Source organism: Silurus aristotelis (assembly GCF_946808225.1).
Source record: "Silurus aristotelis genome assembly, chromosome: 19".
NCBI lineage: Eukaryota > Metazoa > Chordata > Actinopteri > Siluriformes > Siluridae > Silurus > Silurus aristotelis.
The window spans coordinates 10451538-10469551 of NC_139592.1; the positions used below are offsets into that span (position 1 = coordinate 10451538).

Here is an 18014-nt window from a genome sequence, read left to right on the forward strand (position 1 = left end):
ATCATAATCAGATGGTACATTAGGTAAAAAAACATCCACTTTGACCATTTCTTTTCATACACAGCACTACAAATAAAAAAGAAAAGGCCAAGACGAAGAATCTTTTACAACTTTATTCACTATCAGAATCAGACTAAGTGCTCCCATTACAGAATAAAATCACATTTTACTGTAATGTCACTTGAAGGTTAACAAAGTAGAAAGAACAGAGTTTGTCCTACAAGGTGTGCGCCATGACAACCATCCCCCCTCCCCACCCCCCTCAAAAAACAAAACAAAATACAGGTTATGTGCAGGTTCTATATCCCTGACCTGAAGATAAGCCAGGGAAGCAAAGAAGACACACCAACTGGACCCATGGAGGGAAAAATGAGTCAGCGTGAGGGGAACATGCCTTGAGACATAAACCAGAAGTAACACCTGGTCAAGTAACACCACCCACACCTTTCTTTTTCAGCATGTGTTTAAGGTGCCATTAAATATAATCCACAGCAAGACTAATGTTTTTATCAAATGATGTCAGCAAGTGAGGGGAAAGATTAAAGCACTTACATTGAAATATGACCATTTCCAGTTTGAATTATCATTTTGCCCTCATTCAATTGGATACCATATGCATGACTGGGATTAAAAAACAAAGCGAGACATTGCCCATCAACGAGGGAAAGGGTAAGACGCTGTTAGAAAGCAACAAAACACTGGGTAAAACAAGCTTTTTTTTTTTTGTTTTTTGTTTTTTTACACACAGTGCTGATGAGCAGGTTTATCTACTCGTGCTGAAGCTTTACAACCAATTTAAATAACAGTTAGTCAAAGCACTCATTCGCAAAAAGGTGCACTTTCACATCTCCTCCACATTTCTCTCATCCGTGCCAACAGGCCTAGAAAACATTTAAAAATGCAGAAATATGACCCCTGGGGTCAAACTCGGGTTTAAAGAAAAAGTTTTGCAGTCAATAACCACCCCATATTTTATGATCACCTTTTTATTTTATTATGTTTTGGTTTATTTTTTATTTATTTATTTTTTTACTTTGGGCCCCTTAGTTTCCTCAAGCACCATTTGAATTTTTAATCCACCTTCCGAATCCACTAGTATCCCCTTTCCCTCCACCTTGGACGTCCTCTCAGCGAATGGTGTATCTGACGTAGGGCACCTCCACATCCTCATCGGTTATATCGTTGCAGCAGAGTTCGAACACAAGTGCTTTAACGTGCTTCCCCAGCTTCTTCTTCGACACCTTCGTTACTATCTCAGTCATGCTAGAAGAAAAAGAAAAGAAGGGAGATGACAATTGTTACTACTTAATAACAGACTATCCATTCAATTTGCATCCAAGTTCTCTGTTGCGTGGAAAATACTCACGGCAGCTCGAGCCTTTCTTTGAGCTTGGCAGCGGGCATGAAGAAAGAGTAGAGCATGGACACGCCCTGAGAGAGCATTGTGATCTCCAGCTTGTGTTCATTCTGAGGAGCGCATAAACATGAATGAGTGGTTCGATGTTCGAAAAGATACGTCAAGACAAGAGATAAAGGGGATAAATACCTTGAAGTAATCTAGGAACTGCTTGAGTGTCATTTCCTCTCCGCTTGGCTGAATGCCTTTCACTTCAAAGCGGTCCCATAGCGTCCAGTCAATGTCATAGTACTAGAAGATAAACAAGGATATTTGCATGAACACCCTAAAAGTGTCCGGATCATTAACCCAACTTGTCAGCGTAACTCCAAAAACATACCTTGTGCTTGGGAGCAGCAATGGGTTCGGAGAAGCCAAAGAAAGGCAGGGCAAGGTTCATGAAGCCGTTCTTATACGAATCGAGCTTCTTGTGACCCTGAACGATTTTGAGCAGCTCCAGACACACCAGGCCGACGACTGCAGCTGTTGTTGTGGCGATGGCAGGAATGATCTTACCAGCAATGAGCTTGCTCTGTATATGAAAAAAGAGAGAGAAACAATTTTATCACAAATATGCTATGGCCATTGACAGCCTTTTTTTGTCTAAAGAAAAGCCACTTACTACTAAGGTTGCAAAAAATTATGGGGATTTTCGAGCCTGGAATTAAAAACAACTTACAAAATTGCAGCTTAGCCGATAACAGGAAACTTAAATGTAGTTTAAAACTATTTTTTTTGCAGGATAATCTTGATTAAAACAACCAGATTCAATGCACTTTCAGTTGAATTTCTACCCGTCATATATGCACACGTGCACAATTTTTTTTAATCCTGCATACAAAATCCTTGGGTAAACTTCACCTTGATGCTGTGTTTTTGTTCATTTAACCACACACAGAGCATTGTGTTTCCCCACGGATTACTGACGCCCTACCCGCCAAGGTAAAGACAACATTGCAAAATAAAAAACGGGGAGAAAACAGAGAGGGGCGAGAAAACACTGCACGGTGTGTTTAACCTTTTTTAACGTAACTTGTATATTTTTATATATGAAGAATGTACATAAAAATACAAATGCTCATTTTAAGAGACCGGTCTTATTCTCTCTTGTATATTTACTATAGTTTTTTAACTAAAGAAAAAAGTACTTATCAGTTTAATCCTCGATAAAATAATCGATAGCTGCAGCCCTAATAAATATTACAAACTTATGTTTAAAACTTCCATTGGCTGTGTAAGCTATTCTTCTTATTCCCATTAGGGGGCGCCACAGCGGATCATCAGTCTTCATACTGTCCTCTACAGCTGCCTCTTTCACCCCAACCACCTGCAGGTCGTTCCTCACCACATCCATAAACCTCCTCCTTGGCCTTCCTCTTTTCCTGCCTCCTGGTGGCTCCATCCTCAGCATTCTCCTACTGATATAACCTACGTCTCTCTTCTGTACATGTCCAAATCATCTCAATCACACCTCCCTCACCATGTCTCCAAAACGTCATACATGCGCAATAATCTCATTTCTAATCCTGTCCATCGTCGTCACTCCCAACGAAAACCTCCACATCTTCAGCTCTGCTACCTCCAGTGCCACCTCCTGTCTTTTACTCAATGCCACTGTCTCTAAACCATACATCATCGCAGGTCTCACCACAGTCCTATAAACTTTCCCTTCCACTCTCGCAGATACTCTTCTATCACGAATCACTCCTGCCACTCTTCTCCACCCACTCCACCCTGCCTGCACTCTTTTCCTCCCTTCTCTAACACACACTCTCCATTACTTTGCACTGTTGACCCCAAGTACCTGTGCAACAAAACTGTACTAACAATGTCATTTTAAAAAATCTGTATTAGTTTGCATGCATGTCAGCATATGACCAAACCAAAGGTTTATTTGTATATGATATAGTTTACATAAGTTTCTCAAAATTTTAAAAAATCCTTTGCAACCCTAATTACTACTTACCTTGTGTCTGTCAGCTGGAGGAATGTCATAATTTTCTGCTCTGAGATTGGATGCTGCTACTATGAAGTCCATGTGGAAGTTTGTATCATCATCCTGAATGTAAAAAAAACAAACAAAAAAAAACTCAAATTGATTTATACAAAAAAAAAAAAAATACAAAAAAAAAACACCTCACCCTAAAAACTTTGTATACAAAAAAATGTTTGCTGCACCTTTTCAAAGTCTATGGGACAGAGTTTAAACTGGGATGCTGCATCTACAGAAGGCAGGAGGGTTTTCAGCTCATCAAGCCTTGAGTCATCTAAGAAAAAAAGAGAAAACGGAGTTGTTACACAAGATATGACATTCTGTTACCAAATTTTCTACAGGTTTCAGTCAAATGTAAAACTTTAAGACCTTTTACACGACTGTTGTATGCAACTGGCCTTAAGCAAGTCTTAAAATCTTTTATTACATTTTTTAATTTTTACTTTGAGCCCTTGCAGAAACCCTGTTACATTAATCTTGGTTTAGATTAGGGGATATGTTCCATAGCAGTCAACTCATTCTAAAGTCCTTACCCACTGAGGAGTTGGCGCTCTGCAATTCCTGATCAGATACATGGATTTTAACTCCAGATTTAGGGGTAAACACTGGTACTTTGACATTCTGCAACAGCTTGGCCACAGCTTCACGATCAGTGGAGCCTTGCAGGCCATATGTCTGGGCGTACAGGTTGGCTGCAGCAATAACGTAGTCCATGTGCAGATCCTAAGCCAGATATAATAAACACGTTTAGATTAACTTGTTAACAAGGTGGCAACACATCGTTGAGTCTTCGTGTGGTTGTGCATCAGGGAAGACAGACACTCACATTACTGGTGCTAAAATCCAGAGGATGAGGACATCTTTTGGGTCCTGACCAGAAAGGTGCACCAGAGCTTGTTAGCTGAGAAACAAACAAAAAAATTGTACTTTAATATTTATTTAAAAAGGTGTTTGTAACTGAATGTAAGGGCGTATTGTTCAACTGAAGCAGATGTGAGAACACAGTACCTGATGAGGAGGGAAGTTGTGCAGTAACTGGCGGATGTTGTTACTGTATTGGCACTGCCAGTGATTGCGTGCCCAAGCTACGCAATCATCCCAGCTACGAGGACAGTCAGACACCAAACTCTTATAGACAGCCTCCAGGACTTCCGCGGGTTGGGCACCAGGCAACTTCAACGTGCGCTCCATGAACTTCGGGTCTCTATAAGCAGGTCAAGTTAACAAAATGAAAACGAGAAGTCGTCCATGTAATATATGCAGAACTGACACTAAAACTACAGCAGAGAAAAGATGAACTGTTACCAAAGACTTTTATTAATGACTTACGTTAAATACTGCATGGCATTCTCAGAAGGCTGTTTGAAAAGTCCCTCAAACTCATCACGAGCCCACTGAGAAAGGAGCCAAAGAAATTACAAATAAGAAATTAAACTCAGTTGGCCAGTGACCATAGAAACTGAACGACAACACAAGCATCCATTTGGGAAAATTCGTACCTGGAGCGTGTGTTCAATAGCATTGGGGAAGTTCTTCAGTGTACAGATAGGGATGGATTTCTCTGGGGGATCCTGACTAGAGCTGTAAGACTCGGTGAGGAAGGGGATCACTACCTGTACATTCCCTTTAGTGCCCAGAGTACCAGACTCTAGCAGAGGTTTACGGTAGTACACACACCTGCGGTCCATATACATGCCTGTAGGAAATACACAAGAGAGGTTCATTAACTAACCAATCACTGAGTTTTGTTTGTCTCCTACTTTATACATTTAGGATGACTAACAGCCAATTAATTAACACTGAATTCATAATCATTCCATAATGGAAACGTCTCTATTTATACTCACGTGCATCCACATTGTCCAAGGCATTGGTCACTCCATTAAGGCTCTCGAAGAACTCATCATCATAGATTTTTTCTGTGTCTGGCCCAACACGATTTTGATGGCCTGTGATGTGGATAGATGGATTCATCAGCTTCACGGCAGCAGCAGCAGTCTCACTCTTCATCTTCTGCTCGTAAGAATTAAATGGTACATAAGTCAATCATCACCTCTTGTTATTATTGCCTAAAGTTACCAACACACAATGCAAAAGTTCCAAGTTATATAAGGACCCTGGAGTTCGATGAAAATAATTACGGAACAGTAAAATAAACACATTCACTTTTCAGCATACATGTGTGTAGAGAAGTAGAGAAGGTAGAGAAGTTCCCAGGGAATAAAATGCACAAAGCAGAGGCACATGGTACAAGGCTTTAACCACAAATCATAATTTTAGTAACGCTCTAAACAGACAGTTGCAAATTTGCGGTTTTAATGAGACCAACTGAAAGTAACATCACGCATGTTGTTACAATAAATTGTCATTTTACCAAATTAAAGGTGCAGGGTTTTGCACTGCCATAAGAGATATTACAAAAACCTGGTGTGCTTAATTTGGCGCTCACCGTGACGTCCCATGGCCTGAAAAGGAACTGGCGGTTGAGGTTTGATTTCTCAATAGTGTCCATGTCAGTAACAATGACTTCGCCCTCCCCACTGGCCAGACCCATCATAGCGAAGTTCTTTAGTAGTTCACAGCCAATAGCACCTGCACCCACCTGAAATAACAACAGGCTATTATTACAATCAAAAAAAGAATTGCTTATATTATAATTTAAGTGAAAATAAGAAAAACTGACCAAAAAGTAGCGCTGTTTGGCTAACAGGTCTTGCAGCTTGGTGCCAAAAACAGCAATTTGTCCATCATATCGGCAGCCTCTCTACAGAAAATGAGTTTGAAACTTCATTGTTCATGTATATGTTGTGCAATATACAAATATATGGAGCATGTGGCAAAAAGCCAAGGGTAAAACATTCTTCAAACTTACAGGTGCACATTCCTCCTCCGTGAGAAGTACCTCCTCATCTTCAGATAAACATTCCAGTGCATCATAATACAGCCACTGCAAAATGGGCATGAATTTGCCTGTGCAAGCCTGTAAGAATAAAGATAGACTCTGATGACAAAACTCCCCCAAGGGCAAAAACTTCACTGAGGATCAAACAGTTATGATCATATGCAACATTTTACATCTCTAATATGGGAAGCACAGTCAGATCTGCAGTGGCACAGAAGTAAATGAACATAACAGCAAGCTTTATTACCTTCATAACCTCCTGGGCCGCCAGTCCACCAATAAAGGCATTGATTGGAGCCAAGTCTCCAGCAGCAACACAGGAGAGCTTCTTCATCAGTGCCTTGTCCACCTCCTCCTGCTTGGCAGAGCCGGACTGAGCTGCATTCAACTCCTCTGCCAGGGCAACCAGCTCATCTGCATCTGACTGCAGGGGACAGAAAACATCTGCTGAGTCAGCTGCACCTCAAACAAGAATCAGCAAGAATCATAGCAGTACACAGAGATAATTATTTTAGGGGCTATAAAGATATATATAAAAAAAAACAATAAATTAGGAAAAGCCATTTGCAAATGAGTTTTAAATACAATTAAACTTCCATTAAACAGTATACAAAATGACCAAACAGTGCCAGTGCTAAGCAGTTTCCTATGGTCCTATGTAATTTGACTCCAGTGCCAACAAATTTGGAATGCAATAACTATGAACATTTTAGTTCTGTATATAAATGCACCCTACATAAGTATTAAAACATTTTTTTTTTTCTACTAATAATTAAATATTGGGTTTGTCATCACTTGGTTCTTATGCAGAATAAAAATAATAAAATAATTTAAAAAATAGTATAAAAAAAAAAAAGAAAACAGCAGACGGACCTGGTTCCACGGTTTGGGTGAACGGCTGTGTTTCTTGTCAAAGGCGTGCAGAGCCTGGAAGCCCACATGCAGCTGGCCAGGACGATCAAACTTGGCGAAATCAGTCAGCATAATCTCGGGCTCAGATATCGATGACGAAAATGTTTTCTGCAGTTGGAAAGGTAACGTGAGCAATGTGATTCAAGACACTTACTGCAATCGTGTTTAAGTCAGCTGAAACCAGAGTTTGACTTACGAAAGCCACTTTTTTGGGCATCTTAACCTGTGCCACAATACCACCTCTCACATAGTCAGAGAAAGATGTGGTGTCACAAATACTGAAAGTGTAGGGGCCTGTGGAGAGACATGACTATTTTCACATGCTGTGCGTTTGTCAGATGGCAGTATTAAAATTCTCAGAAATTACTAATTTTATTTGCTTGCAGCGAAAACACACTCACCAAGTACTTTAATTTCAATTGGCTGGCATCCGTTAAGCTCAGTCATACCCTGCACTTCTGTGAAAGTGACGTGGTCACCACTCTCAAAACCGTGTCTTACTTCATCCAGACAGGTTACTACACCGGCACTGTCCTGAAAATACACAGCCACGCTCATTTTTAGTTCCACAATTGAAGACAGTTGGTGCTGGGAAAAATAGACTAAACACACAACGCAGCCTAACAATGTAATATGTGGGAATAATGGCTGCTCATAAAGTTCGTCAGTGTCTTTATTAGTCTTTGTTACTGTAAAATTTGAATTTGAGAAAGAACAAACTGACAATTTTTACCTTTGTGATCATAGAGATCATGGCACTTAGAGGCTGCTCGCCATTGGTGTCGTATACAGTCATTTCCTCCCCAAAATCACAGAAAAGTTGCCTGCAGAAAAAAAAAAAAAAAAAAAAAAAACTTAACTTCAACAGTCATTCAAGATCTAAATATTTTTCATAAAGAAAAAAAATCTCTATATGCATGAGATGTCAGTATACTAAGAGAAATATTTATAAATTACAATCAAATATTTTTTTTAGGTTGTGATCTATTGATAACCTGTCCTTATTATAAATATGAAGAACTAAATAAAACCAAATGCAAACAAAAACAGTAGGTAAATAGGAACAAGAAAATTTGGACAGTCTATATCCAACAGGACAAATCAGTTTTTCAGCTATGTTTAGTTTATGCTCCAAAATACCTTCTTACCCAAATAATCCGCGTGTGTCAGCAATGATCAGCTTAATGCCTTTGCTGTGACAGAAGTCACCAATCTGTTTTTGCTCATCAAGTGTAGAGTTGGTCAGCACCACCACCTGCATCAACATACATTTACTTTGATATTTATATAGGATTTATATATGTATATAAAAAAAAACATACTGAACAAGTCCTGCTTCTAAAGCCTTTTCCAATTATCTAAATAAAGGTTGTTCATGTAGATTATAAATCAGTCATACTTAATATTAATCAGGCAGACATGGTGCAATTTTTTTTTTTGGCGCATTCAGTCCTTATAACAAAAAGTCCTGGAAAATAACGGTGAGGCGTGCTCCATTTTTTTTTTTTACCAAGCTAAATGTCTAACCTTCACTAAATGCTCTTTTCATTGACCTACGATTGTCATTTTTGACCACCATTTGAAAATACAAAACTACCTGGTGAGATTTGTGCATGTGTTTAGTATCATACTAGAAAACAGCATACTGCACAGATAGTAACATGAGAGCAGTCAGATGGCAATGCATTAAATTTTAAAGAGGTGAGAGTGTGGTTAAAATAAATGTACAAAGCTGATGCAACAGTCAGCACAAAGTAAAGGCACCTTGCAAATGCACAGACATTTTTACAGGAAAGCAACCAAAAGCCTCTGCTTAATAAGTGTAAAAACTATACTGTTACTTTGGCCTGTTCTAGAGAAGTTAAAAATGCTTTGAATCAGCAACTTGCATATAAACCAATTTTATAACTTGTTTTGTATTTTAAAAACATTGTTTATGCTCTAATGTCTCATGCTGGTAAGTATTAATTACATGGCAATAAATTTCTCACTTAGAGCATCTTTAACGTTTCATTATGTAAATTTCCACAAATTTGGTTTTCAATTTATGATTAATTTAATTTTACATGAATAACTGGCACATAAGTTTATTAAAAAATGAAAATATTTGCCATTATTTGGACAGGACATGGCACAAAGCTTTCTGCTTTAATACAGGTGATATGCTTCAAGACTGCATGTGCAGTACCTGAAACTGTGTCAGGTAGTCATTGGTGAGAGTTCCAGTGTAAGATGTCACAGGAACGTAGCTGTTGAGTTCTGCCAGCCTTCCCTGACTGACATCAGCACGGTTCTTCCCGAGGTCATCCTCACGCAGGTAAAACTAAAACACAACAATCAGGGTTTGAGATTCATACCACATCTATATGGCGAAACTTAATGCAGTCAACCTCAAATAGACTGAGCTACACTTTCATATGTATAACATTTTTAGCCAAAAACATTAACATATCAACTAACCCGATAAAGCTTTACCAGTTTGATCATTGTCATGGCAACTGAACATGCTAAATAATACTGTCTGTGTTCCCGTTTGACGGCCGGACAGACACGGCACTAACCTGTGATGAGAGGTCTCTCCACTCCGCCACTCCCCCGTCATGCAGAGTGACACTCTTAACTCCACCAAGAATGACATTCTTGGCAATCTCCACACCTAGACCACGCAGTCCTGAAATCAGCACGTTGGAGTTCTGCATGCGCTTCATAGCATCATGGCCCAACACGTACCTGAAAACCATCACCCACCGTCACTGACTGACTGTAGATATTTATCAGACTCTCTATAGAATGAATGTGCTATGGATACGAAATGTAAATGAAAGTAGAACTTACAGCTGTCTGGAGTACAGGCCTTCATCAATCTCAGTATCATTTCCATTTTTTGCCATACCCTGGAAAAAGCAAAAAAGTCAAAGTACTGTTTACAACATATAAACTGAATATATGAAGAACAGGACACCATACTGGAACCAGTCGCTGTGAAGTCCTACCAAATAAAAAAAATGGACAAGAATCCCGATTATGTACATTATTTAAATATTGACCATAATGAATGTTTATGGTCATCTTTCGGCTGCTCCCTTTAGGGGTCACCACAGCGGACCATCCGTCTTCACACTACTGTCCTCTACATCTGCCTCTTACAAACCAACTACCTCATGTCTTTCCTCACCACATCCATAAACCTCCTCCTTGGCAGCTCCATCCTCAGCATTCTCCTACCGATATACCCTGTCCCTCCTCTGCACATAAATAAACCATCTCAATTGCGCCTTCCTCACCTTGTATCCAACACGACCCCTCTAATTAACTTGTTTTTAAACCTGTCCATCCTCAACACTCCCAATGAAAATCTCAACATCTTCATTTTGTTGCCTGCAGATCCACTTCCTGTCTTTTAGTCAATGCCACTGTCTCTAAACCATACATCACAGGTCTCACCACAGTATTACAAACTTTCCCTTTCATGAAAATATTTACTAGATATATTTACTAGTTTTTTTCCCCTAAACTACACAACAACTAGAAGACAACGATTTTAACTTACACCCATATGTGCCTGATCAAGCTTAAATAAAATGACAGTGCAATAGACTCAAAATGAATTAAATTACAGGTGAGATGTTAATGCTTATGTTACGGGTTCAATTTAGGATGCCTGTATCTGAATTACCAAAGTTACAGGGTCATACCTTTCAGCCATATCCACCTTAGCCCAAAAAATATGCTGAAATATACAATTCAGACCACATATTGGCACTTTAATACCCCATTTACCCACTGAACCTCACACAGACAAACTGTGATCAACACAGAATACTATGGGAATGAGCTGAAGGGTATGGAGCAGCTCCATTATAAAGGGGACTTACGTTAGCTGGTGTGTGCGACACTTCAGTTCTGACAGAGTTTGAGGAGGAGCAATGGGATCCCGTCTTCGTCTCTGATCCTGACACGCGACGCTTCTTGGACAGCGGCGAGCTGGACATCTGCAAATCCATTACACAAATTAATAATCACAACATAAAAATACATTTTAGGCATCACACATTTATTGTGACTGAGTTTAGCTTGTATATAGAAACTGAAAAGTTAACAATTTTGACTAAAGAGCACAGGAATGAATAAACTACTGCTTTACCACATAAACACAAAGTGTGATTTTTGTATTGTGACTTTTGCCTGCTTCGAAACATAGCCCAAATCAAGCCTGAAATTAATTTCACCACTGGGTCAGCAGTTTGCACACTCCTGGAAATAGGTCAGTGGCCTTGTGAACTGGTGTTAGCATTGGTCTTTAATCAGAATTATCCTGGGTGACCGCGTTCAGGACTGGACAGTTCCTTTAACAAACAACCAACAAACTGAAAAAGTCAAATATAAAATGTTGATTAAAATATGACCAGGGGTTTCAAGTGCTCATGCTAAAGAAAAACAGTGGATAGCAAAATTTAAATCAAGTTTGATAAAAAAAAAAAAATTTCTAAAAAAATTTAAAGAGCTGCATGTTTCATGGTTTTTAACATCATCTAAAAGCACAGTGAGCGCCTGAGTGCTGAGCCCAGGGCAGGGGCTGCACTGTGCCGCAGACTGTAGGTGCCCAACCTGCTATAAATAGCCTTTGGACAGAAACGCTTTTGTTTACGAAGAAAGACTCGCCCAGTATGCCTGCACAAAAACCCTGATTCATCAAAACCGCTCATGTTCAGTAGCCACCTTTGATCGACCAACTTTTACAATGATGATGAATCCTATTAATAAATCCTGACGTGATCATCATGGTATGCGTTTCACGATTCTTTTCGAGCAGATTCGGAAAACTGCCGCTTCCTCCCCGGAACCGGACATGAATATGAAAAATGACAAGGCTGAAATTAAAATCCGTGCCACCGAAACGAACAAGAGGAAAAATCCGCAGTACAACACAACACGACAACGAGCTGTTCGACTTTTAAAATAAAAATACAAAAAATATGTCGCAATTTAGAGACAAGCTTATACGCCACGGGATGTGAAAGCGGCTGAGGTGAATGAGCTGTCGACATTAAAATCGGCAATGCGGAACAGAACGGCACAGTATTTATCAGCAGCAACCTTACACCTGCTCTTTATACATTTCTGCCAACTCGCTTTTCTCCCCATTTCTGCCTGGCACTCGTTTGTCGGTAAGAAAGAGAGAGAAAAAAAAAAAAAAGATAAGTCATCCGCGAGATAGTCAGATCCCATGCTAACCCTGTACATTAGCTTTGGCTAGGTGGGGTACTGAAATCAGGGTTAGTCCTTTTAATCGGGCGAAAAGAAAAGCAATCCGCAGCTAGTCTGATTTAGCTGACATGCTAGCTCCATACATTAGAGACAGATGCAGTTTTCTGACTCAGGTTTGAGGCCTAGCTAGCGCACTTGCACTAGCGAAGTTGGCCAGCCACCTCCTGACTGTTAATCACAGCAGCGAAAAACGAAACTTTCCGAATTTTGGTTGTTTTTTTTTAAACATCGAGCCAGGTGCCCTAAGCAAATATGTCCGTGTGTGAGCTTTGCTCATCTCTAAACACTCACAGAACAGAAATTGAGCAGCATAAGAGAAAGAAACGAACAGCACCAAGTTGCAGCGTTGAATGGTTTCTCTCTTACCAATAACCCTTCTCTCTGTCCACTCTCAGTGTCGGCAAAACCGATCCGCGTGTGAAACGTCGACAATGCGAATCTGCTGGCTTGAGAGAGAAAAAACAACAACGAAGAGCTGTACCACAAAGTCACTTTAAAAAATAAATCATTTGGCTTCAGTCGCCGAAAAGTCCCGCCGTCGCTTTCCTGCCGAGTCACCGTGTCCAAAGCTCTCTTCACCGTGTAACTAAGCGCAATCCTGCTTTCACTTCAACGCACGGAACAAAACCAAAATGGCAGCTGCAGCGCAGGGGAGGAGCCTTTCGTCAGTACTCAACCGGAAGAGGCTGGGCCTCGGGATACAGCTGCCGTTCATTGGTCAGTGGCGCTTCAACTTCCGAAAATAACTACCGTCACCGCGAAAACACACCACATGTTTCATTATTCATGTGCACAGCGACAAATAATAACACCATACAGCTGTGAAATGATGTAGTACAAGCACACACGTTATTGTACAAAAACATAGCGAACTGTTACTACTCCGAATCATGTTTTACAAAGTGGCATGTGCACTGATATCTACTGCAAACATTTAATTCTGACCTGATTTTAACCAAGTAAAATGATCTGCAAGACCACGTGTTCCTTAACTACGAGCTACAAACATTATTACTGTGAGCACTTGTGTTTCTATAAGTATCTAAAACGTGTTTAATTCTCAGCACTGTGTAAATGTATTAAATACACTGAAACCGGAGACACAAACACTGTAGGGATTTGAATCGGAGCCTTCCAACCCAGTCCTCAGGGACCTGCAGCCTGCCCATGGTTTTTGTGCCATTACATCCTAATACATGAGTACTTATTAACTAAAGAGCACAGATTAAATCAGCAGTATGGGTTCAAGCTTTTATCCACTTCTAAATGTAATTCACAGTCACATTCAATTCAAATTCAGAAATCACATCAAGTTCAAGGATGGCAAGACCCCAGGACCTACGACCCCTTCGAACAAAAACAGAGCAATGTGCATTGTGGCATCACATCCAATGACCCCAGAGAGAATAAAGACGTAACTAATATACATAAATAAATAACGGGGCTAGGGCATGGGTTGAAACGAGCATTATGCATGCTATAAGAGAGTTGATTAGACAAAGCGCGCGCGGGGGGGGGGGGGGGGGGGTGTTTTAAAGCTGATGATGTAACCCATCAACAATCTGCCTAGAAGGTATCACACCACTTGTTTTATTTGAGATGAAAACATTACTGCCATCAACGCAGACAGTTATCTTCTGTGGGTAGAACTTTCTCTACATGCACGACCATCGTATCTTATGGGAGTCATCCACACAAAGCCCGAGGTATGGACTGGAAAAACCCCGGCAGGATAAGAGAGCAGGGAATGATATGTCCCTATCCTTATATTTTTGTGTTAAATAGTGCTGGTTGGGGGAGGGGGCGGTGGATTCTGACAAAGGCCCAGGTTCCCTATGGTGTTTCTGGGCTGGGGTTCTTTTTTTCCCCCCCAAAGAAAACATTGATGCTTTTCGCAGACACCTGCACGAACTCCATCGGCCTTTTCTGAACGCGATCTGCTCCCTGAGTCAAGATCAGGGTTCCGCTTACGACACTGGGTAGAAGATGCTCCACAAATGAAGAGCAGATCCACGCGGTTCTACAATTCACACGGTTTTAAAAAGTACCGCCGGGTGTTGTTTTTTATTCAAACTACAAGCAAAACTACAACTCTTTTCGGGGGGGGGGGGGGGGTTTCTCCCGTTTCAGTCGCCCTCCTCTGTTCGGGTTATTATTCGGATACACTGCCATAAACGCGGGTGGGAATTGTAAACGAGCCGGTGGATAGGCAGCTTATTTGATTAAGTCAGAAAGAAAGCGAACCAGTTCACTGAGCATGAAAAAGCAAAGCATACGTTAGCTTGTTAGCCAACGAGGTTCGCTTCGGTACAACTGGCTCCACATAAAGCCGAAAAAGGCAGCTTGTTAGCTCGCTCAGCTAGCGTGCCTTCCCAATTTAGGGATTATTCCCGAATAAATGAATCCTGAGCCATAAACCAGTGCGTGGGTCACTTTTATCCCTCAAACACACAACCGCTCGGCTGTGGTTCATTTAAGGGCACAGCAAACCCACAGGCTGGAGTCTTCCAAAAAAAGAGCCAACTAGCCGGTTAGCAGTGTGTGCATTCACGCCCGAGAGGTTTGAGTGAGTGCGGCTAGCTAGCAAGCTGCAACAATGTATTCTTATAGAAAGCGTTAGCCAGCTAGCATTAGCTCGACACAGAAGTATGCAGGAACTCACCACATCCGATATTACCCAGGCCTTTCCACGGTACTGAATACACAAATATTTCTCAAGGTTGGAGAAAAAAAAACGAAAGAAAAGCAACTAAAACAAACGGTTTATATGTAGCTGGTTGTTTGTGGAAAAGGCGAGAGCTGCCTAAGGGGAAATCTGTGCAGAGAGACGGACCGACTGCGCGCCTACAGCTGCTGCACCGTTAGCGCTTCACTCTCAGATCGAGCACCGCTCACCAGTTGTTCAAGAGCCGACCAGCAACATGTGCGGAGTTTGACTCGAGAGCGGACCAACGCTCAAAAATGGGATGGGTACCAAAAATGTAAATAGATATCTCACTAAATTCAGGAGCCGAACCCGCTTATATGGGACTCGTTATTACATTTATTTTATTGTAGTTAAAAAATAATGTGTACTTCTATGATAAACTATGAAGAACACCATACGTTATTCTGCAATCTTTTTGAACACCCCCGCCCATCTCAACATGAACTCACCCATAGTTTTTTATCCGCTAAGCATGGCGGGAAACGCAGTAAGCAGCTCTCCAGGAATGAGTGCCACATTCGATGGAGTACAATTAAAACAAAATGTAATTTAACGTGTTTTTTAGGGTAAGGCAAGTTTCCTGTAATATATCTAACAACAGTTGTATACATGGGGTTTATTTTTTTTTCACATAAAAAAATTGCACAATGTTGCACTCAGCTAGATAAAATTTTTGTATGTATATTTGTATTGCGTATTTGGTTATAAGAAAATGTAATTTATTTTAGCAAGTATGCATACTGTAGCTGAGATGGCAACAGTGCACGAATCCTTCACTTAAGTAGAAGTAGATATAATCATCGTTTAAAAGTCAAAAGTTGATAAAGTACTGACTATACTTTTTTTTTACTCAAGTTAAAGTAAATAAGTTTGGGCTCTGACGTAATTAAGTAAAAAAGTAGTTATTATTACTATCTGTTTTAGTGTCACACTGATAACTGGACCTCACGTTAACCAATATATTAATATTAGGGCTGTTAATCATTTAGAATATTTAATCATGATTAATCACGTGATTGTCACATATTAACTCACGATTAATCACAATTTAATCGCACATTTTTATCAGTTCTAAATGTACCATAAAAAAAAGTTTTTAAAACTCTTATCAAGATGGGCATGGACAAATATGAATGCTTTATGCAAATGTATGTTTATTATTAGTAAAATCAGACTCAACATAGATCATAAAGACATACTATTCTCTTTTAAAGTAATTGTTTGAAGTTTCGTAAATCTTCAGGACACCATACTAAACTTGTGCTGTTGTGTTTCCAATGTTTCCACACGGACTGTTTTAATTGCTGGATTTGTGCATCATGGCGGATTTTGGTTGGATTTAAGACTTAGCACATCAGTAAAATAAATGTTTAGTGATTCAAATTTTTAAAATGATTGAAGGAAGAATGGCATAAATAAATGTGTTGCTTTAAAGGATTTCATTTTACCTCTTATATTATATATATATATATATATATATATATATATATATATATATATATATATATATATATATATATATATATATATATATATATATATATATAATAAAGGTCAAATGCATGTCATGGGCAAAAATTTTGGCACCCTTGCAATTTTGTCAGAAAATGCAACACTTCTCTCAGAAAGTTGTTCCAATTCAATGTTTTGGTATTGTTTTTGTTTGAACTGCTACAACACACAAAAAAAAAACAACCCCAGGAAGATAAGTTAAACATGATTTAACACAGAATTAAAAAATGGACTGGACAACATTTTTGGCACCTTGTCCAAATTGTAAGAAATAATTGCTTTTTAAGCATGTGATGCTCCTGTAATTTGTATTCAGACACACCTATATCAAGTAACAGGTGTGGGCAATATAGTAATCACACTTGCAACCAATTAAAATGGAGAAAAGTTGACTCAACCTTTGTGTTGTGTGTCACACTGAGCATGGAGAAAAAAAAAGTGTAAAGAGCAGTCAGTGGATTTGAGAGAAACAATTGTGGAAAAACATGAACAATCTCAAGGATACAAGTCCATCACCAGAGATCTTAATGCTGCTGTGTCCACTGTGTACAATATCATTGAGAGGTTTACAATCCATGGCACTGTAGCTGAACTCACTAGCTGTAGATGTAAGAGCAAAATGAACAAAAAATTACAAGAAGGATTGTTTAAATGGCAGATAAAGAACCCTGATTAACTTCCAAACAAATTCAAGCTGATCTGCAGACACAGGGTACAACAGTGTCCGCTCACACTATCCATCGCCATATGCATTAAAAGGTACGCTATGGTAGGAGACCCAGGAGGACACCACTGACGGTTTGGGGAAAGGAAAACCACTCAAGACAGGACAAGTTCTGAATGAGAGAGTATATTTCTTATATTTTCTAAATGATCAGTGCTAAAGACACAAACTCACAGGCACACACACCCACTGGCATGCCCTCTCGCTCCTATTTTATGCTTCCCCTGATCACTGCAAGAGAGAGAGAACGTTCATTAGTCACAATTCCCCTCAGGTGTGTCATTCCCACGCTTCCCTGCTCCCGGCCTCACCCTCCATTCACAAACCGGTGCTTGGCCACGCCCCCGTTGTCACAGTGACAAAACCACAATCATTCTCTGGGAATATACTGTGGACAGATGAGACAAAGGTAAAGCTTTTTGGTAAAGGACATCATGGCACTGTTTACAGAAAAAGAAATAAGGCTTTTAAAGAAAAGAACACAGCCCCTACAGTCAAACATGAGGGAGGTTCAAATATGTTTTGGGGTTGCTTTGCTGCTTCTGGCATTGGATGCCTTGACTGTGTGAACGGTATCATGAAATCTGTTGATTGCACCCC

General features: G+C 39.9%; 1 protein-coding gene across 2 annotated transcripts; it reads right to left on the minus strand.

Annotated features, from left to right (window-relative positions):
* Positions 1–98: 98 nt before the first annotated feature.
* On the minus strand, positions 99–15605 carry uba1 (ubiquitin-like modifier activating enzyme 1). 2 transcript variants are annotated; one of them, XM_083570008.1, is made up of 26 exons: positions 15134–15605; positions 11079–11195; positions 10039–10097; positions 9765–9933; positions 9392–9526; positions 8352–8458; positions 7937–8027; positions 7605–7737; positions 7400–7497; positions 7165–7311; positions 6539–6715; positions 6262–6369; positions 6073–6153; positions 5839–5991; positions 5237–5402; positions 4889–5085; positions 4719–4783; positions 4398–4593; positions 4216–4290; positions 3923–4112; positions 3575–3663; positions 3363–3455; positions 1737–1928; positions 1547–1648; positions 1367–1467; positions 99–1263 (listed from the first exon to the last, which is right to left on the minus strand). In XM_083570008.1, exons 2-26 carry the CDS (start codon positions 11193–11195, stop codon positions 1128–1130), a joined length of 3177 nt encoding a protein of 1058 aa, XP_083426134.1. In that variant the 5' UTR covers positions 15134–15605; the 3' UTR covers positions 99–1127. The 2 variants fall into 2 exon arrangements, with proteins under 2 accessions (XP_083426134.1, XP_083426133.1); XM_083570007.1 differs by lacking the exon at positions 15134–15605 and adding an exon at positions 12838–13149.
* Between the last annotated feature and the right edge of the window lie 2409 nt (positions 15606–18014).